Source organism: Gymnodraco acuticeps, unplaced genomic scaffold (assembly GCF_902827175.1).
Source record: "Gymnodraco acuticeps unplaced genomic scaffold, fGymAcu1.1, whole genome shotgun sequence".
Classification (NCBI taxonomy): domain Eukaryota; kingdom Metazoa; phylum Chordata; class Actinopteri; order Perciformes; family Bathydraconidae; genus Gymnodraco; species Gymnodraco acuticeps.
Window position 1 is genome coordinate 3,479,331 of NW_022990673.1, and position 23,523 is coordinate 3,502,853.

At 39.2% G+C, this 23,523-nt stretch overlaps 2 protein-coding genes across 4 annotated transcripts in view; both read left to right on the forward strand.

Moving 5' to 3' along the window:
• LOC117555167 (atrial natriuretic peptide receptor 2-like) overlaps positions 1-14,285 on the forward strand; it is a 27,414-nt gene extending 13,129 nt beyond the window's left edge. Inside the window, exons 11-23 of the mRNA XM_034229945.1 lie at positions 42-185; positions 749-870; positions 1,073-1,217; positions 1,406-1,454; positions 1,533-1,640; positions 1,832-1,951; positions 2,139-2,232; positions 2,587-2,674; positions 2,863-3,002; positions 3,230-3,382; positions 8,883-8,981; positions 12,106-12,197; positions 13,009-14,285. Of these exons, the coding sequence (XP_034085836.1) occupies positions 42-185; positions 749-870; positions 1,073-1,217; positions 1,406-1,454; positions 1,533-1,640; positions 1,832-1,951; positions 2,139-2,232; positions 2,587-2,674; positions 2,863-3,002; positions 3,230-3,382; positions 8,883-8,981; positions 12,106-12,197; positions 13,009-13,119 (1,465 nt within the window). The 3' untranslated portion in view covers positions 13,120-14,285. The remainder of the gene's footprint in view (positions 1-41; positions 186-748; positions 871-1,072; positions 1,218-1,405; positions 1,455-1,532; positions 1,641-1,831; positions 1,952-2,138; positions 2,233-2,586; positions 2,675-2,862; positions 3,003-3,229; positions 3,383-8,882; positions 8,982-12,105; positions 12,198-13,008) is intronic.
• Positions 14,286-14,509: 224 nt separating this feature from the next.
• Positions 14,510-22,872, forward strand: LOC117555180 (afadin- and alpha-actinin-binding protein-like). Of its 3 annotated transcripts, none has more exons than XM_034229965.1 (14): positions 14,510-14,584; positions 18,096-18,156; positions 18,563-18,714; positions 18,863-19,066; positions 19,205-19,315; positions 19,419-19,554; positions 19,681-19,756; positions 20,009-20,189; positions 20,445-20,592; positions 20,920-21,056; positions 21,147-21,320; positions 21,490-21,607; positions 21,879-22,026; positions 22,120-22,872. In XM_034229965.1, exons 2-14 carry the CDS (start codon positions 18,138-18,140, stop codon positions 22,265-22,267), a joined length of 1,752 nt encoding a protein of 583 aa, XP_034085856.1. In that variant the 5' UTR covers positions 14,510-14,584; positions 18,096-18,137; the 3' UTR covers positions 22,268-22,872. The 3 variants fall into 3 exon arrangements, with proteins under 3 accessions (XP_034085856.1, XP_034085858.1, XP_034085857.1); XM_034229967.1 differs by having other exon boundaries at positions 21,150-21,320; XM_034229966.1 differs by having other exon boundaries at positions 18,566-18,714.
• Positions 22,873-23,523: the final 651 nt, after the last annotated feature.

The window sequence follows — 23,523 nt, forward strand, 5'->3', positions numbered from 1 at the left end:
TCCCCAAACCCTGCAGCTAATGATTATTTCATATTGGCTAGGCTGCTGGACCACCCGAATCTATGCAAGTTCATTGGTGGTTCTATCGAAGTTCCCTACGTCAGCATCATCACAGAGTACTGCCCCAAAGGAAGTCTGTCCGATGTCCTGCTTAATGAAGACATCCCAATCAACTGGGGCTTCAGGTGAGAAAAGAAACACTGATTTCCACTTAATTAAAAAACAAACAAACACATTTACCATGTTCAAATTTCAATCCCTGAAGTAGTAGTTGTGGTATGAACACACTACATTCATTTGACAGCTTCTGTTGAAAGAAATGAACAAAGAGCGAATGAAATAGGATGATTTCTTATAAATGAACGGAACCATCAGCAACTATTTTGATAACCATTCAAGACATTTTTAATGCAAAAAACATTCATGATTCCAGCTTTTCGAAAAGAGTTGCAGCTTGTCATTTGAATTGAAAGAAACGTATTTCAAATATTTTATATACTTGTAGTATTTCAGATGTTGCCCTTATTCCTTATTAAATGAGGAATAACTTCCTTAAAGACTAAAATTCCCTATCCCATAATACAATGCAAGCTACTTGACATAAAACAGAAGTTGTATACTGTATTATTGTGTTGTGGGATTGGCTTCACTCACTGTTATTTATTATATGCCCTGAAATGTAACATTGATTGAAAAGACATGTGAAAAACACAAGAACATCAACTTCTAAGAGTTTTCCCCCATGTAGGCTGTCATTTGCCACTGATATCGCCCGCGGGATGTCTTACCTCCACCAGCACAAGATGTTTCATGGGAGACTTCATTCCAGAAACTGTGTAATTGACGACCGCTGGGTGTGCAAAATCTCAGGTGACAAAATCCTTCAGCGTCAAAACATTTTGTCATACTGTGTTTTCAGTGACCACAAATCTGTGATAAGCCACTTGATGCAGTTTAATTAACACTATGAAACAAAAAGAAATATCCTTTTAAAGAAATAAGCAATTTTGTTATTCTGGAAAGGTGAAAGAAAACATCCTACCTCACCATATTTTTCTGTGTTTGTCCTCAGATTACGGGCTCACAGTCTTCAGACGGGAGGACTTTGAGGCCACCAGTAATGGCTTTAATTGTGGGAATGTAAATCGTTTATACTGTGCCCCAGAGGTCGTGCTGGGAAGCAGCCCCAACATGACGGTAGCAGCCGATGTCTACAGGTGTGTTCAAGGGTCACAGTTTAAGCAGTTCATTGTTGTTAAGTTTTGCACAAGAACATTTCAGTTAAATCAAATATGGTCAATAGTAGACAGGCTTTTTCATGTCTATGCAAAGTGTTGAATGTTGAATCTTAACCACATTTGAAAATTAGATGAAAGCAATCTCTACTTTTTCCTCCTCTCCTCAGCTACTCCATTATTCTGGTTGAGATTGCAACTCGCTCTGACCTCATTTCAGTGAGTATGACAGCCCTCTTTGTAGATTACAACCTTCACTTCCTTTTGATCTTTTGTAACCAGCAGTCCTCTCCACAGCACCAGGCTGAGGGAGTGAGGGTGGATATCGCATGGCGCCCCCCTCTGCCTGAAGTCAAAGCAGGGAAAGCAGATACTGACTGTCCCAGTCAAGAAGACTACTGTGAGGTCTGACATACGTGCAGATTTTGAAACTATGTATGGAGAGAATGTGGCTAGTTACACTCTTGTTAGTGTGAATTGAATTGGCTCACACAAAAACTAGGAAGTGTTATATTATGTTATTATGTGTCGAAACCATGACTGTTTAAACATTTAAGGCAATGGGTGTTGATATATTCTCTGGAACACTTGAACAGCTTATCAAGAAGTGCTGGAATCATAATGTCACCACGAGGCCCACGTTTGAGCAAGTGAAGAAGAATCTTGACAAAATGAACCCACACAAAGTCAGCCCTGTGGACATGATGATGAACCTGGTAATAACCCGCTGGCATATGGTACAATAATGCACAACAAATAGGCATAAAGCCACATATAATTAATTTAATAACCATAAATAGCACAAATATAATGTGATGTAACTTGGATTCATTCTGCAAAACAGCAGTTACTTTTTGCCGTGTATGGTTTTGAGTTTCAGACACAGAGTTTGTTTAACTGCAGATGGAGAAGTACAGCAAACATCTGGAGGCTATAGTTGCTGAGAGAACACAGGACCTTCTTCAAGAGAAACAGAAGACGGACAGGCTGTTATACAGTGAGTCAGGATAACGGTGTGGAGTGAAAGAGTTACATTGCGCTAATAATTATTACCCAGAACACTCATGCTAGATAAATCTATTCAGGATTTGTCTTGGGGACATTGCAGAGCTAAAACTGCCATATATAGCGCACAAAAGGCTGGATTTGTGGGTGATAAACATTAAAATGTGACAATATGAGTATGCTGTTGTGCATCATATAAAAAGTCACCAAGAATTACACAGTCAAATGTGTTCGTTGCCATCTAGTGGTGCAGAAGAAGCAACTTCATTATTCCTATCCATTTCCCCAAAGAATATATTGGAGACATCATTTTTTTAAGCAATGAAAAAATTGCTAACCCTTGTAGGTATGTTACCAAAACCAGTGGCTGATGACCTTCGTCAGGGTCGAACATCAGAGGCTCAGAGCTACTCCAACGCCACCGTCTACTTCAGGTTTGTGTTCTTAACACCGACTTACATTTATTAATGGCCATTTGTTTGATTGTAAAGTGTCTGGAGTATAACTTTTTTTATTACCAGGGATACATTTAGATAGATTTTCTTCCTCTTTGTATGTTACATGCACGTTTTTTGAAATGTAAAACTAGAACTGACTAACACTGTATTTCTCCCTGCTACAGTGACATTGTGGGCTTCACTCAGCTGTCTGGTGCCAGCACTCCCCACCAAGTCGTGGACTTCCTCAACCAGCTCTACACCAGCTTTGATGACATTATTGACAATTACGACGTCTACAAAGTGGAGACAATAGGCGATGCATGTAAGGAAGATAAACAGATTTAGAACTGCTAACAAAAAGTGATACATATTTTTAAAGCACCACTATTGAAATAGAAGATAAAGATAAATGTAAAGATTCACAACTAAAATAGATTATTTAAAAGCAAAAACCAAGTTACTGTGTCACTGTCAAATGTGTGTTTTGATACATTTCTTTAATGCATCTCACTCTAACTCTTCCTGTTTTGTCTCTGACTCGTCTTCCAGACATGGTGGTCTCTGGGGTCCCTCAACAAAATGGCATCAATCATGCCGGAGAGATAGCCAGCATGGCTCTTGATCTGGTCAGTGTCTGCCACACTTTCAAGATCCCTCACAAACCCAACACACAGCTGCAGATACGCGCCGGCATCCACTCAGGTACTGATGATGTCTCACCTTTATCCACCTGCTTTTCCCAGAGGCTGGGCCGGCCCGTGGCACTGGCGTTATAGATTTTCGCCTAGGGCGCCAGATCTGGGGAGGCGCTGCGCTGGTAGAAAAACATTTTTGACCGTTGGTGCTCATCCTAATTTTCGGCCTTGATGTAACAATATTCATAATTAAGTAAATGTGACACCCTTTTCACCCCGGTTACACTTTTCATTTGCCCTTTACGATGGGCACTGTAAGTGATGAAAATGGGGGATGTTTATGGCGTTATATTTGTGCCTCTATCTTGAGCACGCAATGAAACCTGTTGAGCATAGAAAATGCTATTGAGCGCGCACTTGAACATTTTTGAGCACAGAGAAATATATTTTCTCTCATAAAACTCCTGCTCCGTGCGCAAGCAGACCGCTGCACGCGCTCTCTCTCCCCCGCTCGCTCGACCTCTCCACCCTGTGCGCGCTCAGCTTTGCCTGCGCTCGCTCAAGTTGTCACAGCGTTACAAATGTGCCACGAAACCAACCAATCGGAGAACTCGAGAAGGTCAATTCTGATTGGCTGGTCCAGCGCCATGTAGAGAGAAGAGTTGCGACAGCGGAAGTCCAAAATGCTTGATCGTCACGTGGTTCAGAGAGACTCAGAAAGTTCCCGGAAGTTCGTGGCGGGCCATTTGAATCACGATTTGAATGCATTAATAACAGGATAGAAATGCAATTTTTGGTAATTAGTGGTCAATAAAGGTTTTGATTTGCAATATGTATCCAACATATTGATATGTGTAGGTAGTTACATCAATGTGTTTTGTTTTTTTTAAAGTAAAATGTGCTAATATTTGAGGATTAAGATAAAATAAGAAGTACTTTATTGATACCAATTGGGGAAATGTTTGCTTTGCAGCAGCAAAAGACAAGGCATTGTACATTAGACAGTTAAAAGACTAGAATTAAACAATCGAAAATGTAAACATCTTAAATAGAAATAACATAGCATTACAAAAAGTATAAAATATACATAGATAGTGTGAACAGCTATCTTACCTGTTAACATATACATGTTAGGCTAACATTGCCTTGGTTAAAGAGCCTGTTGCTGTTGTTTATTGCTTTGAATTCTTTAAAACAAATATTATCTTCTTAAACTTGTATGGTAGTCAGGAACATCACATCCTAATGTTTATTGATATATTTAGAGGGAGGGAAGAAAGGAAGGTTTCAAAATTCAGATTAGAATAATTACTACCATTTCTTTAATTCATGGTGGTTTCAGTAATCAATGAGTCAAAGGGCTAGCAGCAGCATGATGATGTGTTGTTTTAGGAACATCCATGTAAATAAATGGAATTCAATAAACATTGAATAGCATGCATGCAGTTTGTCTGTGCCTTTTCCTCTGTGTTGTCCTGGCATATAGTCTCCCCCATGGTTTGCTGTGCTAACTGGGGATGCTCCAATCGCTCAGAGAAAGGAGTATGAATGTACGGCTTCCCCACTGACACAGAGATGATCTCTGGGCTCATAGATCTCGGCCTCCGTTACGGGTTGTTTAGTTTGTTGTTGTTGAAAAGTGTTCCCCTTTCCCCATGTCTGTCGTTGATTGTGTGCACCTGGTGTCCTGTGTTGTCTCCTCCCCCCTCACCTGTGTCCTGTTGGTTTGATTAGGGTGGGTGTGTATTTAGGCTCTGTTGCCCTGTCTGTTTTGAGGCTGGTAGTGTGTGTGAGATCCTGGTGGCTGCAGGCTGTGCCCACGTGAACAGCAGCAGCAGGATTGAGGTTGTGTGTCATGTGTTCCTGACTTAATAAATGCCCACACCGGGTTGTATTTTGGACGTTCTGCCTCTGCCTCTGCCTCCTTGCTTGGTCGGGCCGCTCAATTGTCAGCTTCACAGTTGTCCTGGCATATAGTCTCCCCCATGGTTTGCTGTGCTGCCTGGGGATGCTCCAATCGCTCAGAGAAAGGAGTATGAATGTACGGCTTCCCCACTGACACAGAGAGGAGGAAAGAATGGCTGGCTCAAGTCAGCAGGAGCAATTTAACTATCACAAAAGACAACAACAGCAACAACACATGTGAGGTAATCATATTTTTCACAAAACAAAGACCACACCATTGGGAAGCTTAACGTTTGTTTAATAAAAATAAGGAACAGGGAGAGGCTTGCAAAACTCTGGGAGTTGAGACTCAGGTGCAGGGTGAGGGTCTCATTGCAGGTCTTCAGGCTCCATTGAATCCCCCTGGGGTTCTTTTGCTGAAAGAGGGAGACAAAGACAGCAGAAAGGGTTGGATACATCTAGCAACCTATAGGATGGGACATTGCTGACCTATTTGAAACTTACCTTGTGTTTTCACTCTCACTTAAGTCCCTCTCCCTTTGCCATCAATCCAACATCAGCTGAGCTGAAACATAATACAGACAGGTAATTATTAACAGAATCACAAGGACAATATGGCTCTGCTAAAAACACTCACCCATAAGTTACGTTTTTGTTTACTGTTTGGAAGTCTCAAATATCCACTCTAAATCCATATCAATAGCGATGTATCACAAAAATAGCTCTTCCTTATTATTGTGTAACGTTAACTATAATATACTAGCTTGAACTCCAAAATGGATATCCTCATTTCACCACCTCCACCCACTACAATCACACGCCCCAATGTTATATTTAACTAATATTTAACTCTCTCCACCCCGGATAAAAGCACGTTAAGAAGCCCCTTTTCTCTAATTCCACAACGTTGGAAGAAATAACATTAAGAGAACGGATTAATAGACTGTTCATGGTTAACGTGTGTTGCTAGCTTTATCCGGTATCCTAGCCTAATCTGTTTAGTTGTCCGGTTGAAAATTAAGGCAAGCTCTATGCCCATTGTAGAACAGGAAACAGAAGTTGGTCCAGGTTCTGGTCAACCCAAAATTGTGATAGAAAGAGAAACATGTTTTGTCATTCTGCCACCTCTAATGCTTACAACAAGTAATCAATACCTCAGAAGGGTTCATGTATGTAGGCTATGGTTTGTTAGCTGTTTGCTTAAACTACCCCTATAGCTATGTTGCCAGCTAGCAAACTCAGGCATTGACAATAACGTGATATCAGAAAACTAGAAATGTATAACTCACCTGACACTGTGGCGTACTATTCTCTTCATTCAAATCTGTCATGTCCTGTAAATGCATGTGTACATGTCAACAACGGATGTGTAATAAGAACGTCAACAGCCTGATGGCAACCGAAAATCTCTCTCTCTCATCTCAGATAGAAGATATGATTGGAGACGACCAGCCAATCAGAATTGACCTTCTCGAGTTCTCCGATTGGTTGGTTTTGTGGCACATTTGTAACACTGTGACAACTTGAGCGAGCGCAGGCAAAGCTGAGCACGCACAAGGTGGAGAGGTCGAGCGAGGGAGAGAGAGCGCGTGCAGCGGTCTGCTTGCGCACGGAGCAGGAGTTTGATGAGAGAAAATATATTTCTCTGTGCTCAAAAATGTTCAAGTGCGCGCTCAATCGCATTTTCTATGCTCAACATGTTTCATTGCGTGCTCAGGATAGAGGCACAAATATAACGCCATAGATGTTGGCTTATCTGGCGCCCGCAGCTCACAGCCAAAGTGCGAGTGAGCGTGGGCGCGAGCGAGGGAGAGAGAGAGCACCGGTACCGGCGCTGTTGTTATTAGAATCTGGTGCTAGCTGCTCTAACGGCTATAAGAAGAAGATGTTTCTACAATAATGTGGAGGGAGAGTCCTCTCCTGTCAGACTGAGAGGCTGATAACTACAGCTCAGTGAGGTAAAGGACTCTGAGTGTTTAGATAGTTCACTTTAGTCTAAGTTATCCAAGTGGGTCTCAAACGGTTTGATCACAATGTATGTAAAACGATGTAAACACATGTTTCCAAGGCACTCCTTTATAATTATTGGGATAAACAGGTTTGAAATCATTCCAATGTATACTATAGGACAGTAACCAAAAATATCGTTTTAAACTGGAGAGATTAAAAAATATGCACGAATAAATAAATGTTAACTAGGTAAAATAAGATATGAAAGAACAACAAAAATAAAATAAGTTTCATTCATTTGTTATTGGCTATGGTAGGTTATTGGTTATGTTCACATACTTATTTGATTAATAAAATGTAAACCGATCTTTTTCATAATGGGTGTTTAGAGTTGTACCCCTAGATCTATAGTAATTCTGCTCAAAGTGCACCAGATTGAAGCATTTTACTTTAGAATGTTCAAAAAAATCTTCCCGGGGGGGCATACCCCTGGACCCCCCTAGAAGATGTGACGTCCACCCCCCATTCTATTGTGTATTCCTTGGATACTCTATGGATCTTTATCTTTTCTATTGTAACGATTCTCTGGCTGGGGCGTCAGCTCAAATCTCGCCTAGGGCTGCAAATTGTCCCTGACTGTCAGTGCATATATTGACGTACACAGCGTGGGGATGTCATATTGTAATGCACCTTAATACATGGAGTAAAGGGCACCATCACAAAGCAATACTTAACAATAACAACAACCGTAATGCTTCAGCATTAAAACACCATAGACTGCAAATATAAGGAAAACACAGGCACTCATCACCGAGGTCACAATATCAATCGATCCAGCAGAGCAATAGCCTGTAGGCAAAACACAGAAGATCAACAAAAGATATGACATCAAATGAACTTACCAAAGCTGAAGTAGATGGTCAACTTCATTCATTTTCTTTTCGTTAATTACTGATTTGAATGGCTATACGCTGCTCTCTCTATAGTCTCCTCTTCACAACTACACTTTTCGCGGCAGACGTACTTACAACCAATCAGCTCTGAATTATGAGATGACGTTTTGGTGGGGTTGCGAGCGCTATGCCCCACTTGTGATTATTTTGTTGCCACACACATTGAATACAAAAAGACTCTGAGCATGCACAGTGTAGTTTTCACAGTACCCATTCATTTCTACAGCAAGAGAGAGGGGCTAGATCGGGGCTTGCCCCACATGCCTCAACACGGCTCAATAGGCACACTGTAGACACTAATTACAAGAACACAGACTAAAACAGCAATGTAGAGACGAATCAGACGACTAAACATGATCTTAAAATACATTTTAACATATATTTCATACATATTTTTGGAATTATTATTTTAATTGTTTTCTGCTGACAGTAGGTGGGGCTGTGCCCCTAATGACGAGTCGCCACTGGTACTTCAATCATTTTTCTTGAATCGTTTTATGTTTAAAGTGTTAATAGGACACTTTAAGTTATCTTGGCTCTAGCTTTTAAGCATGTTGTTTATGTTCACAATACATTTTTTGCAACAGATTTGTATTAAGTAAAAGAGATAACAATGTAACTTTAACAATAAAGTAATATAAAATAAACATACATTGCCCTAAGACTAAGGGCCCCTGCATTGTCCTTATTCAGTTGTAGTGTTTAGACAATAGTATTCGACTAGAGTGTATTATATTCACTGCTGTTTAAATCTCCCAGGACCTGTTGTGGCCGGTGTGGTTGGCACCAAAATGCCTCGCTACTGCCTGTTTGGGGACACTGTCAACACTGCGTCCCGCATGGAATCAACAAGTGAAGGTATTTATTAGATACACCGAATTAATGTCTCAAAGTGGAAACATGAACATCAAATCAATTTCAGTATTTTTTTCTTCATCATCTGAACATCTACATGACTTCTGTGTGCTTTTTCTTACATTGTCCAGCATTTATTCAAACGTGTGTCTACAGTGTTGTTGTAACTGGCTTCAATGGCAGTTCAGAAATAGCCTTTGGCCGCTGCTGCTATCATGCCAAAGAGATTGTGTCTGTGTTTGCTCACCTGTACAGCAGAGAGGAGTTACAACATGGAAGTATTACAGTGTGCTAATCCTCCACACTAGACTATTGGGTTAATAGAAATACACTAAACGACTGTATGCTCAAAAGTGAAGAAACAAACGCTTATAAAACCTTTAATACGAGATAAACTTTGACCTAAAAGGCTTCATTAGGAAATGTTTTAATGAGCTGAGGTTTGTGCACCGCTACAGTACTTTTGCTTGCCCATTTTACAAATATGCTTTTAAATCACCATGTGAAAAATAGATAATAATGTGTGTTGCAAAGTGTGCAAATTACATACTTGGTCTTTGCTGTTTGTCTAACATAATTACAGACGGGCCTTAGAGATCTTATACTTCGTTGTTATTGGACCTATAATCTAAATGCCACTTAGAACAGAAATACATTTTTGTAAGTATGACTTGCACACAATAAAAAATAGGTCACCTTGTGAGGGAAACTTCTGAAGCAATTGGAGTCAGGACTCAGAGAGACACGAGGAGAGCTGGAGCTTTGATGGCAAACACTGACGGTTTATTTGGAGACATTTCACAGGCCACGATTTGACCACACGGTAGAGATGCCACAATCAATTCTGAAGAACCCTTCTGTAGTTCGACGTTTGAACTAGTTCAGAGTGTAATAATCAACATTCTTCAATAGATAGACTAAACAGCTGAGAGACACTGAATCACATTTGTTATTGCTTATGGCTCGGGGTCATATACACCCCGAGAAGGATGTTTTCCAGGTGTCCCATAACAATAACTATCTCTAACCGAGAGTTGCCCAGTCATAAACTGGTAACAACAACAAAATGCTAGGGCAGCCCCTCCTTAAGGGAGATAACTGCTGCTCAAGGCTGGGCATCTGCGTCTGAGGGCGAAAGATGACATGCAAGGGAAATTATTCCCCAACAGTTAACTATAGATACAAGGCCAACTGAATTGTAGGACATCTGTATGGATGTGACAATAATGATTTGATAAAAAATGTAGTATATATACTATATACAGTGGGGCAAAAAAGTATTTAGTCAGCCACCAATTGTGCAAGTTTTCCCACTTAAAAAGATGAGAGAGGCCTGTAATTTTCATCCTAGGTATACCTCAACTATGAGAGACAAAATGAGAAAAAAAAATCCAGAAAATCACATTGTCTGATTTTTAAAGAGTTTATTTGCAAATTATGGTGGAAAATAAGTATTTGGTCAATAACAAAAGTTCATCTCAATACTTTGTTATATACCCTTTGTTGGCAATGACAGAGGTCAAACGTTTTCTGTAAGTCTTCACAAGGTTTTCACACACTGTTGCTGGTAATTTGGCCCATTCCTCCATGCAGATCTCCTCTAGAGCAGTGATGTTTTGGGGCTGTCGCTGGGCAACACAGACTTTCAACTCCCTCCAAAGATTTTCTATGGGGTTGAGATCTGGAGACTGGCTAGGCCACTCCAGGACCTTGAAATGCTTCTTACGAAGCCACTCCTTCGTTGCCCGGGCGGTGTGTTTGGGATCATTGTCATGCTGAAAGACCCAGCCACGTTTCATCTTCAATGCCCTTGCTGATGGAAGGAGGTTGTCACTCAAAATCTCACGATACATGGCCCCATTCATTCTTTCCTTTACACGGATCAGTCGTCCTGGTCCCTTTGCAGAAAAACAGCCCCCCAAAGCATGATGTTTCCACCCCCATGTTTCACAGTAGGGTATGGTGGTCTTTGGATGCAACTCAGCATTCTTTCTCCTTCAAACACGTCTAGTTGAGTTTTTACCAAAAAAGTTCTATTTTGGTTTCATCTGACCATATGACATTCTCCCAATCCTCTTCTGGATCATCTAAATGCTCTCTAGCAAACTTCAGACGGGCCTGGACATGTACTGGCTTAAGCAGGGGGACACGTCTGGCACTGCAGGATTTGAGTCCCTGGCAGCGTAGTGTGTTACTGATGGTAGCCTTTGTTACTTTGGTTCCAGCTCTCTGCAGGTCATTGACTAGGTCCCCCCGTGTGGTTCTGGGATTTTTGCTCACCGTTCTTGTGATCATTTTGACCCCACGGGGTGAGATCTTGCGTGGAGCCCCAGATCGAGGGAGATTATCAGTGGTCTTGTATGTCTTCCATTTTCTAATAATTGCTCCCACAGTTGATTTCTTCACACCAAGCTGCTTACCTATTGCAGATTCAGTCTTCCCAGCCTGGTGCAGGTCTACAATTTTGTTTCTGGTGTCCTTTGACAGCTCTTTGGTCTTGGCCATAGAGGAGTTTAGAGTGTGACTGTTTGAGGTTGTGGACAGGTGTCTTTTATACTGATAACAAGTTCAAACAGGTGCCATTAATACAGTTAACAAGTGGAGGACAGAGGAGGCTCTTAAAGAAGAAGTTACAGGTCTGTGAGAGCCAGAAATCTTGTTTGTTTGTAGGTGACCAAATACTTATTTTACCGAGGAATTTACCAATTAATTCATTACAAATCCTACAATGTGATTTCCTGGATTCTTTCCCCCCATTCTGTCTCTCATAGTTGAAGTGTTCCTAGGATGAAAATTACAGGCCTCTCTCATCTTTTTAAGTGGGAGAACTTGCACAATTGGTGGCTGACTAAATACTTTTTTGCCCCACTGTACTATACTGTAAATATTACAAGATAAATCCATCACCATTTTTTATTTTGATTGGCTATTGATCATCTAGTGTAATACAAATCATTTTGATTTTTAAAACTAAAGCATGAAGCTTATAAACCATGCAGGCTACATTACACATAAGTATGCAAACAGATAATAAAAAAGATACTCCTGCAACAATTAATATCAGGCATACATTGTTCATATTATGCAATATAAAATGTTGAGTATTTCTCTATAATTATGTTTACAGCACTGAAGATCCAGGTGAGTGGTGCCACGGCCAACCTGCTTCACACACTCAGAGGTTACATTCTGACCTGCAGAGGAACATTTAATGTTAAGGTAAAGTTGTGTTGTTACTGTATGCATGTTTCCTTATATATGTTACTGAAGACAGGATAATAAAACATTTAATATCTATTTATCAATATTTAAACAAATGTGTACATCTCATTTGTAGAGTGGCTTTTAAACCTTTTTATTTGTTTGTGTTATGCAGACACGTATTTCTATTATTTTGTGAATCAAAGTCCTATCAATCAGGATCTATTGCAGGACTGTTGCACTTTATGCCCTTTCATTATTTGGTATATGCTGTAGACTCTATGAAAGACTAATAGATGCAGCGAGAAACATAATCAAGATGATAGCCTCCCTATTATTATATCTTTATTGAACAAGGACAATGCATACAAATACATTAATCTAAAAAAGAGAAGAAAAGTTATCTGCCAGATCATAGCTTAAAGCAAATGTCCATCTGCAAATATTAAGACAAGGGATTTGTGAGTCCGAGAAAAAAGATCACAGGAAAGTTCAAAACTTCCATGCAAGTGAAAATATACTGGGTGTGTCTGTTATTTTCTGTGCTTGTATTGAAGGTTTGTATGATCCAGCTCCTATACCCCAGCTGTAATTTAAGACCTTTCTCTGGGTAGTGCCAGTGTGATTATGGGGAGGGGTTTCTTCTCAGTCCCAGCGGACAGGGCGGCTGACACTTGTGATGTCTTGTTAAGGGGTGGCCCCAGCTGCTGCTCTCTCCCCCCCCCCCCCCCCTTCAACCCTAATGGCTTTATTTCAAAGGGACACATGCTTTGCAATATGACTCTCTTCTCTCTCTCAAACACTCTTTCATTTGTTCTTGACCAAACAGGGAAAAGGAGACATGACAACCTGGTGGCTTGAAGCAAAGAGTGACGACTTCACAGACCCACTGCTCAATACATCTGTTTCCTCAGGATTCCCTGTGTCCGTTAGTGACTAGCTCTGGGTCAAGCTGAAAATGTGATCATAACTGTATATGAACTGGTCAGGCATTGTGTTGTGCACTTTAAATTGTCCAGTAAAGTATATTGAGATTAAATGTGCAGAAATACTGATACTAAAAGTTTACTATGAATTTAATGTCATACTGTACTGTAAATCCAATAGATGTTACCAATCAAGTGTTTAAAAGTGTTTGTCATTATCACGGCTCTATTGTTGGGACAAGATGTGATGATGAAAAACCCTCTGATAATACCTTGTAGAAGTTACTAGAAATGTCTCCAAAAAAAAAAAAGATTATGCAGAGAATCATGCCAGAGTTGGGCAAATGCTTTCTGTTTTAAATTGCACATTATCATTATACTCATATTTAGCTTTATTTCTATTTTTGCAATCTAAGGCACTTGAAAATTAAAGGTAAAGGGGATATTCACTGCCTGAAATGTAAGATATTTTACAATAAATACATTAAACTGTATATCTTATTACTTAGATAAACTCCATCTGAATCCTCACAGATCAAACTGGTATCCTTTTGCACAGGACAAGCATTGGCATAAATAATAAATATTGATTTGTATTACAATTATGGCACCAGTTTTACACATGTTGCATCTTGGAAATAGAAAAACTGAGCCATAACGCTATTAGTTTACATTTGTTTTTTTTCTGCTAAGATGAATCATTATGTATTTTAATGCCTAAATTGTCCTTAAAATGTGTGTACAAGTAGCCTATTTTGGAGTCAAATCTGCTTCACACACTCAGAGGTTACATTCTGACCTGTAGAGAAACACTGTTAAGGTAATGTTAAAGTTGTATTATATATTATGTATGTTACCTTATTTATGTTACTGAAGAGAGGGTTATAAAAAATAGAATATCTATTCATTCATATTTTAACATTTACCTCTGTCAATTTGTAAATGTGCATTTATCTAGTGGCTTTTGTCTTTTTTATAACCACTTTGTATTTATTTATTTATTTGATTCAGTCTTGTTGTTGTTGATGTAGAATAGGTTAGTAGATTATGATTTAAATCCTTAATGTATTACTTTTATCAATTAAGAATGTAGTCTGCGGAAGCTAGGGTGTTGTTACTGTACCGTGTAATAAGCAATTGTATTGTATTGTTTTTTATATTCATTGTTAAAATTGCATTAAAGTTACCCAAGGTCATAATTGTGTTTATTCGACTGTTTTAATACTAAGCTTAAGTCATCATTAAAACGGTTAATAAAAAAGAATTGTACTTCAAAACACTTGAAATACCTTATACAGCCAAGAGCCAATCATATTGAGCCGTGTACCGTTGCTAGACAACGAACCAGCCAATTAGCGTGCTGTTTGGTTTGCGTGCACTGGAGTGGACTGTCATTCGGACCGACATGGCTTCAGGAGCTGCTGGATCGGGAAGCTAGGAGCAGACATTTGGGGGGAACGCTTACAACTGCAACGTTAAGTATGTAATCGACACATTTTTGTATTCTCTTTTTATTAACATTTTGAAACTAGTCAGCTTGTTTTGCTGAGACTTGGTTTCAATGTCAAGTTGTTTTCGGGTCACTCAGATGGTAGTTAACGTTGACCGACTGCTGTGTACTATAAAGGAACAGCTTAATGTTTGTTTTGCTTTATTTTTTATTTAAACCAAAACATGATCTGTTGAGTGAACGGTGTGCTGATCATGCATTAAGGTTACACATTGTCATTAATGACATTAACAAAACAGACTTACTTACAAGGCTATTCCTGGGTTTTGTTTTTAGCTTCCAGGAAATATTTTACTTAAATAATGTGACAAAAATAGTATTTGTTTTTGCAAACTTAACTGTTAAAAGTAAGGTAGGATGACTTAGTTTATTCTCTCTGATGAGTGTTTTTACAGCCTTTTCTGGCCTGCCAGACTACAAACCAGCATCTGCACACTGTAGCCTACTCCTCAACTCATCTACAGTACTCAACTAAAATTATGGTTCTTGTTTTATATTGTGTACCAAAAGAGAATGCAAGTGAACTGTTGTGTGCAACTTTACAAAGTGCCATTATCGTCTAAAATGCACATACAAATAAAATCACATCATACATGGCCCATTAGGACCACAAACCTTTGGAAATGTTAGAGTGGCGAAGTCCCTCCCCTTCCGGTGGACCTCCATGGGACCTTATTTCGGAAAAATTATGTATTGAAGTCAATGGAGAGAGAAAGATTATCTTTCGATCCCGTTTGAATTGTGCCACGAATTACACATATGATGTTTGTCAATTTAAAAGATAATTTTGCAAGTCAAAAAAAAATAATGTGTCGTAAAACTGTGAAGTAACACATTTGTTTGTGTGAAACGCTGAATGAACTACATCTCCGGTCTAGCAGAACAACTACTGTCTTGTCAACAAAAGGATTGACAATCCTCACTATCACCACAATGAAACACGTCCAGAAGAATGTCACGCAAAGCTGCCTGCCTTCCTCTGATTCTCTCTGAACTGCCTGGTCTTTTTAATGTTTAATGTCAACCATTTGTGCAGATAGCGTGAAGTAGAAAAGATCGCAGATGCTAATGTAGCGTTAGCATTTCTCCCCCGGGCTTAAATAGTGTATTATAGAATGATCACACCGGTGTGACAGTACTCTTCAAAGGGTTCACGAAATATGACTACTACTCTTACTGTTTAAAATGTTGGGTTACTTAATGTTACTTCATGTTAAGGCTAATACAAATGACATGGCTGTAATGCTAACTAACGTGCTAGCTACTAGCTAGGTAGCTAACTTAATCCAGCCACTCCTGGTTCTTTCATCAGACGGGAAGCGAAAGAACGAGCAAGACCCATTGCTGGTATGATAACAACCTGGTACTAAGCACACAGGCAACTTGTTAAAGTTATCTTATCTTAGCCAGCGCTGATCTTAGCTACCTCTTAGTGGAGGAAAACAGTTATGACATCACTTACGCGACTCTGGGATTTGTAGTCTTTCTAGTTGCGTATTTTTCATAGTCTTATATTTCAACAGTTTTACGACAAACTGACTTTTTTGACATGGAAATTATTTTTTAAGATTGACAAACATCATATGTGTAATTCATGGTACAATTCAAACGGGATCGAAAGACAAGTTTTCTCTCCCCATTGACTTCAATACATTATAGGCTTGTTTGAGACAAGCGAGACCTGCGCAGACCTGCGCAATTTCGATCAACGTCTTGCTAGTGCGTTGCATGATGGTTAGTCATTTTGTCCGACTTGCTCTGGAGGCTCGCCTACATGAGACGTTGAAATCTCGCGGGACAAAGACGCCCGCAGCCTTGAGAGCAAGGCGCGGCGAGGCGGCGCAGTTCCTCTCCACGGGCTGCGGAAGCGAAATGCTTGATGGGAAACGACTCGCTGGTATCTCGAGCTGAGCGCTCATTGGTGGTTTTTACCCCGTGCTGCTGATGAAACTCTCCAATTGGCTCGGCAAAAGTTTGTTGTTGTTTTGTGTCAGTTTTACGTCGCCACTTCCAGTCACATTTTTCCACAATGTTTATCATCATGAAATTAATATCTATATATTTTATACTATACTTGCACTGCTTACCGTTTTCATACTTTATATATCTTAGCATATTCATACACACTGTTCATACTGCTCACAGGCTGATATCTAGTGTATTCATACCCCTCACTGTTTATTCATCATTCAATTAATTCTATATTTTATTCTGTAGATTGTGTACATTACTTTTCACTTTACTGCTTGTTGCACCTGGTTAGAAGCTAAACTGCATTTCGTTGTCTCAGTACCTGTAATATGTGCAATAACAATAAAGTTGAATCTAATCTTGAGCAGGAACAAATGTAGGCTATTTACTTAGTACATATCTGACATTAACGATTAAACACATTTGTGCATTCTTTATAAATGCAAACCGAGTCCAGCCGACTCCGGAGGTAGCGGTATGCACCTTAAAGTTGTTTGCAATCCGCCAAAAAACCGAGAGAAGAAGAAGACGAAGCCGACTCCGAGCTGTCCGACTTCAGGCGAGCTTTTTGAGACCTCCCCCGGCTGCGATCGGCTATTCTCGTCTACTTTCGAGGCGAGCCGCAACGCGTCTCAAACAAGCCTATTTTTTCCGAAATAAGGTCCCATGGGTCGGAAGTAGATGGGCGGGACTTCGCCTCTCTATACTGAAAATAAGTTTAACTAATGATCTAAGGGTTAACACTTGTTGAGTAGTCAGTCTAAGCAGCATAGGCCTGTTAAGCCCTTTGACTGTAGGCTTGCCATCTGTCTCGCCATGCTGATTAAGTATCACCTAAAACCAAAGGGTAGATCTCCTGAGATAAAGCTGACTCATAGCCTTTTTGTAAATGAAATATATAAAACATTACATTTACAAAATGTTCTTCATAAAACAAGTTATTTCTAAACTTAGTTTCTGCTCATTATTTGATAGTATCCTTTGATATCAAAGGATCAAGTCATACTGTAAAGTGTATATATAATACTAATTGTGAGTGATAGCTACATGTCTATTTCTGGAGCACATCGGCATTGATCATACTAAAAATGTTTCTTATTGTGTGGTTTCTAGACAACTCCACATACTGTGTGTGTCTGGGATTAGTCTGATCAGCTGACTATAAGAGCATTGAGATAAGATGCCAGCCTGGTCCAAGGCTGTAACCTGTTAAATATTCTTGCAATGACAACAGTGTAATACGGCGATGTCATCATCATAATGAGCTTTGTCAAAGACATTCTATAAAGAAACATTTTGATTTAAAAACATTGGATGGCTGTCAGTACACTATGCAATCACCATTGCTTATGATAGATAGAAGAATTAGCTCGCATAAATCTGCTGTGCTTACACTCTCTCATCAAGGTTGCTGCGTGTTTCCACCCGTCATCACTACTAGTTCACTTCCATTACTTTGTAATCCAGACTGTGTTGAATGAGCACTGCTAATCTGACTGTCTATTTCAGGAGCACTGACTGCATAAGTGGCTCGAAGGCTGCACTGCAACAATGCCGGAGTCCTCCTCGGGTGAGTATAGATATTGACATATTTTTAGTTCTGTGAATGACACTCTGTAAATAAGACAAATGCTATTGTACTCCATAGTATTTATTATCACCTTTACATGTCTCACAATGGACCTATTATTTTTGTAATGTGACTGTGTTATCATCTTCAGTTAGATTAACTGAAGTACAGTACTGCAGTGTTCTGCCATTACGAGCATTGTACAGGTTACGTTATACGTTCTCTATCTTGTGTATCAAATCTAGTGAGTTGGGAACAGGTTAAACTAAAACCCACACATGAACGGTGAAGATTACTCTTGGTTTTTGTTGCAAAAATAATCTCAGTTGTTATTATGTGTATGAAGGGGTTCTCTTTTCTTGTTACATTAGCAGAAAGCCATACTGTGACTATTTTCTTCCTCCAGAAGTCATGGACATTCGCAGCAGCTCCGTTGAATATAGACCATCTCCCTTGAGACAGTTTAGCCAATCATCGCTGCCACTGCACAGAGACTACATGCTCAGTGACTTCTGCACCGAGCACAATGTGCAGGAATGTCTATCTCACATCAATCAGGTAAGTAACATCAAGTTCTCAAATTCTTTGAGTTATTGATACGTACATGCTTGTAGTTAAAGGCTCGTACAACATGACTGCAGTGATCTTGACTTGACGTGTTGATTGTCCTCCACATCCTTTTCTTCCTTTATTCCCCCTTATACAGGAGGTGTCGTCTCTTGGCCTCCCACCACTTTGGACGGAGGCGAGCGGTAGCTCAGAGATGAAGGTCGTCCCTGTGCTAAACTGCATGTATGACCTGATTCAGTTGCACCACAGGGGCCTCCGGACCTTGGAAAACATGGAGGTGGAGCAGCTTAAGACCAGCAGTAATGTGGACTTCTTGCAGCTATCCAGCACCCATCTAAAGGTACTATTACATATTTTTTCCAAATACAAATATAGATAACAAGACAAATGTTTAACTAAAACTAAGCACGTCAATATTTTCTTATCAACATTGAATAATAGCTCTTATATAAATGTCTATGTTGTTCTGGTACAATAGGAGCAGCTCGAACTGTCCAAAAGAGAAAACACAGGACTCCTTGAGAGAGAACGGCAGCTGCAGCTGAAAGTGAAGACTTTGCAAAACAGCCTAAAAACTGAAAAAGAAGAGGTACTTTTATTAGACTTACTGCCTTAGACAATGTTGAGTGAATTCAAAAGCAGATTTGTGTGGCTGAGGTTGATAAACATTTGTTTTTATTTCCTCCTGTCAGGTGCAAAAACTTCAAAACATAATTGCAAGCCGAGCCAGCCAGTACAACCATGAGATGAAAAGGAAGGAGAGAGAATTCAACAAACTGAAGGAGCGCTTGAATCAACTTCTGGCTGACAAAAAGGAGAAGAAACAAGGTATAAGAGACAACATGCTCAGCCCCAACCTTTAACATTTTAAAATCAAACACCATTTTTATATATACAAGATTAAAATGCACATGCACTTTTAAATGTAGCTTTCTTTTCCCTTTTTGCTTCCAGCCATTGATGTATTAAACAGCATTGGAAGAGCTGATGGGAAGAGAAGCCTTTGGAAAACTGTAAAGACAGAAGCCAAGTAGGTTCTCTTCTACTGACTTTGTTGTCCAGTCATTTTACATTTTCTATTAATCTTGTCTCTAAAGACATATTTGCATGCGTAAAAATGTGAAGAAACAAATGTGTGACACAGATTTATTTTAGGACCAAAGGCTTCTAACAGGGTGGCTGAATGTCACGGTAGTTTTAAGTGATTTTCCCTGTAGATGTGTTATGTATATGAAATTGGAACAGACAAATGAACACAGATGATTATCTTCGTCCTCCCAAGGCATGAGGGGGAGATGTATAAGACTCTGCTGAGCAACTATGACACCAGACAAAGGGAGCTGCTACTGGAAAATGCAGAGTTGAAGAAAGTGTTGCAGCAAATGAAAAAAGACATGGTGTCCATTCTGAGTTCAAGAAAAACAGCTCTGAGAGGGGACAAACATCAAGATGCCGGCAAACAGGTAGGAGGTTGTTTTTCATAATAATAATACTAATAATAATATATCATTTATACATCACTGAATATAAAAAAAATACAATAGAATATAGGTTATTCAATAACCTATTGCACGGTACAGTACAACAACACCATACAAAACCTACTGCAGACTCTACATTCTTAATTTATAATAGTTTTAAATCAAGTGTTTGAAACATATCTATTCTACATCAACAACAAGGCTAACTAATAATAATAATAAATCATTACATTACAGGTTGATGCAGAGGAGGAAGAGGAAGTGTTTGATTCCAGTAAAGAAAGTGTAGAGCTATACTGTGATCAAGCCCGGGAAAAGCTGACCAACAGTATTCGCCTCCAGTGGAGGAGACTTAAGAGCCACGTTGAAAGATTGGACAGCCAAGGTAGTGTTCATGCAGCATACTTACCCTGTTTGACCCTGATACATGAAGGAATTTAACTTTGTATCATGTAAGTATTCCAGATAATTTGGATTCTTCTGAAAGATAGTGTTTGTAGAAACCTTGTTCAACCTAAGATAAACTGACATAGCTACAGAAGCATGCTGACATTTTATAATGAAGCCAAAGAATATGAATTTGTATGAAAGCAACACAATTACATGGATTTTACAATGGCATTACAGTCAAGATCCTTGCTTCCTGTCCTTTAAAAACAATACATAGAAAACGGATGTAAACTTAATTATATTTCCTGGGTTGTTTATTTAGCATCTTTAGCTCAGATGGGCGAGAACACAAACTCTGATGCTGTTGCCCGAGAGACTCATGAGGACGAGATGGACAGACTGAAGCTGGAGATCCAGCAGTGCAAAGACTTAATTCAAACACAACAGCATCTCCTGCAGGTAAAACTGACATTTGCCATGACATTTTAGACGTTAAGATCTCTGGTGAGTTTATACATTCTGGCTAAGAGTGCGTTTTTATTCTTGCAGCAGCAGTTGAGCTCTCCGTGTGACGATGAGACGGCCTCCCTGCTGAGCGACTGCTTCATGCTACAGGAGAAAGAGCGCTTCAGAGAGGAGTGGAAGACCCTTGAGGAACAAAGAAAGATATTTGAGAGAGAAAGGAGGAACTTCACTGAAGCAGCTATAAGACTTAGCCATGAGGTAATGAAATACATTATATTTTCCCCAAAAATTGGTCCGACATTTTGGAAACACAGCACATTTTACTCTGTAAATTAGCAGATTGAACAATGACTGGTTTATATCTGTGTGCTCCTTTTTAAGTGTAATATGTGTCTTTGAAGTGATTTGTATCTGATTTACTTTGCAGAGAAAGGACTTTGAGGACGACCGGGCACTGTGGCTCAAACACCAGTTTTTAAGCTTGAGTCCATTTGCTGACTCAAAGAAACCCCAGATGTCAAAATCTAAGAGTGCCTTTTCAATTTGTGAGGGATTTGTCAGTCTTTTCTAATCCTTTTCCAATTTGATATTAGCATTTTCAAGTTGACTGTTAATTGTAATTATAAAACTGAATTTAAAGATATTATTTAGGATAGTGTATAGTTTATCAGTCAATTCAACAATGTGCCCATTTCATTTCTTTATACCACAACTATAATGCAAATGTAATCAACTAAATCACTTCTATTTTTTTAAATAACTATCAATAAGGGACTTCTCTGACAGTGATTAATAAGGTTCATCCTATCTTTGCAGCTAAAACAGAGGTGAGTGCAGAGACGGATCCAGAAAAGCTAATCAAATGCAGGTCTGGCGCAACCTCCCCCATACCCAGATGTGTCCAACTCACACCCCCGCCAACAGACGACTTGCATCGGACACTTTGCCTTATGCCGGACAACAGGTACACTGTCTTAATTTGTACATTATTATTGCATAATGTATCTACATTAATGCAGCTACTGTGTCTCCCTAACTAACATGTTTTTATTTATAGATCAACCAAACCAAAGAGAAAGGTTGAGCACGTTGAAGAATCACAAATCTCTTTTAATGGAAATATCCCAGTTCAGTGCAAACAGTGGAACGACAGTGAAGACCAGTACAGCCATTTACTCCCAAAGGAAAAGACCAGCTCTATATGAAGCCAGACACTTTGAATATTGTTCATGTCCATTGATTGTGGTTAGTTTGTGGTATTTTAAAAATAAACCTGAACTGTAAGGCCAAACACTTGAAGAAAGACGGTAAAAAGGAACAATATCTGAAAAATAGCCGTTAATGGTTGTAGCCAAACAAGAGTTCTGGTTAGCTGCTGGTGTTCAGTGTGACTGATTTTTGACTATTCTGACTATTTTGATGTTGTAGTTTTTTACATTTGTGACATATGTATTTATTGTTTGGCTGTTATATCTAGAATCTAAGTCTGAGACAAGTATTATTTTCCAAAACATAATTTGTCCCTGTATTGTGATTTGCTTGGTCTATGTTAATGGTTGCTGTTGCGCCTTAACTAACCTACATGTTGCTCCCACAACTTTGACATATTTGTTCTTATCATGTTTAACTTATTACCTGGCACACATTTTTTGAATTTAGAGTATATAATGCTGCTCTTTTACTGAACGCAATAAGAAGTATTTTTCTATAGTTTGATATAGAAATGTGATAAACTTCAGATAAATAACTAAATGCATTATATTGACATCAGGAATCTTATAGGACAATATAAATTATTCTCACAATTGAATTCAACTTGTGTTTTTATTTCGATAGGCCTAACATTAACAGATGTGAACAATTCCTACTATCCTAATGTGAGATGAGTTATTCTATCTCGACAATCTTATATTCTTAAAGTCCTTATTATATATCATTCAAACACGATTTTCTTTTGTTTTTACATGTATTTGTCTCTATGGAATACAAAAAACTGGTTCACCTCTACCAGGCAAATTAATGGTGGCCTTAAGGCAAGACACCCCAGGTGAATAGGGTAATTTTTTAACTTAAAGGTATCAGCTAGAAATGTCTCCAGTTCATTACTTACAATAAGGCAATTGTTTTTTGTATTACAAGTTTTCTGAAATAGCATGTTTAAATATGCAAATGATCCATTATGTCATTAAATATGCACATATTTTAATACATTTCAGGAATCGAAATCTGAACTTTGGATAAAGCCAGGTTCAAAATTATTATTTCATTTTGTAGTCATATTAGTATCTAAGGCTTTTACAGAAGGGATATTGGATATCGATAGTTACGGCTGTAACTACGGTTCTATGAGTCCCGGATGACCGCCAGAGGCGGTGCTTTTAGCACTGGATATGTCCATCGCACGCATGCGCAGTTCGAGTACCTAATAACAACAAAGTCACCTGTGACCCACGTGACTACG

Coding starts and splice junctions, on each gene's coding strand:
- LOC117555180 (XM_034229965.1), top strand. Junction 20,593..20,919: donor TGAAAGATTGGACAGCCAAG/GTAGTGTTCATG, acceptor TTGTTTATTTAG/CATCTTTAGCTCAGATGGGC. Junction 22,027..22,119: donor TGCCTTATGCCGGACAACAG/GTACACTGTCTT, acceptor TTTTATTTATAG/ATCAACCAAACCAAAGAGAA.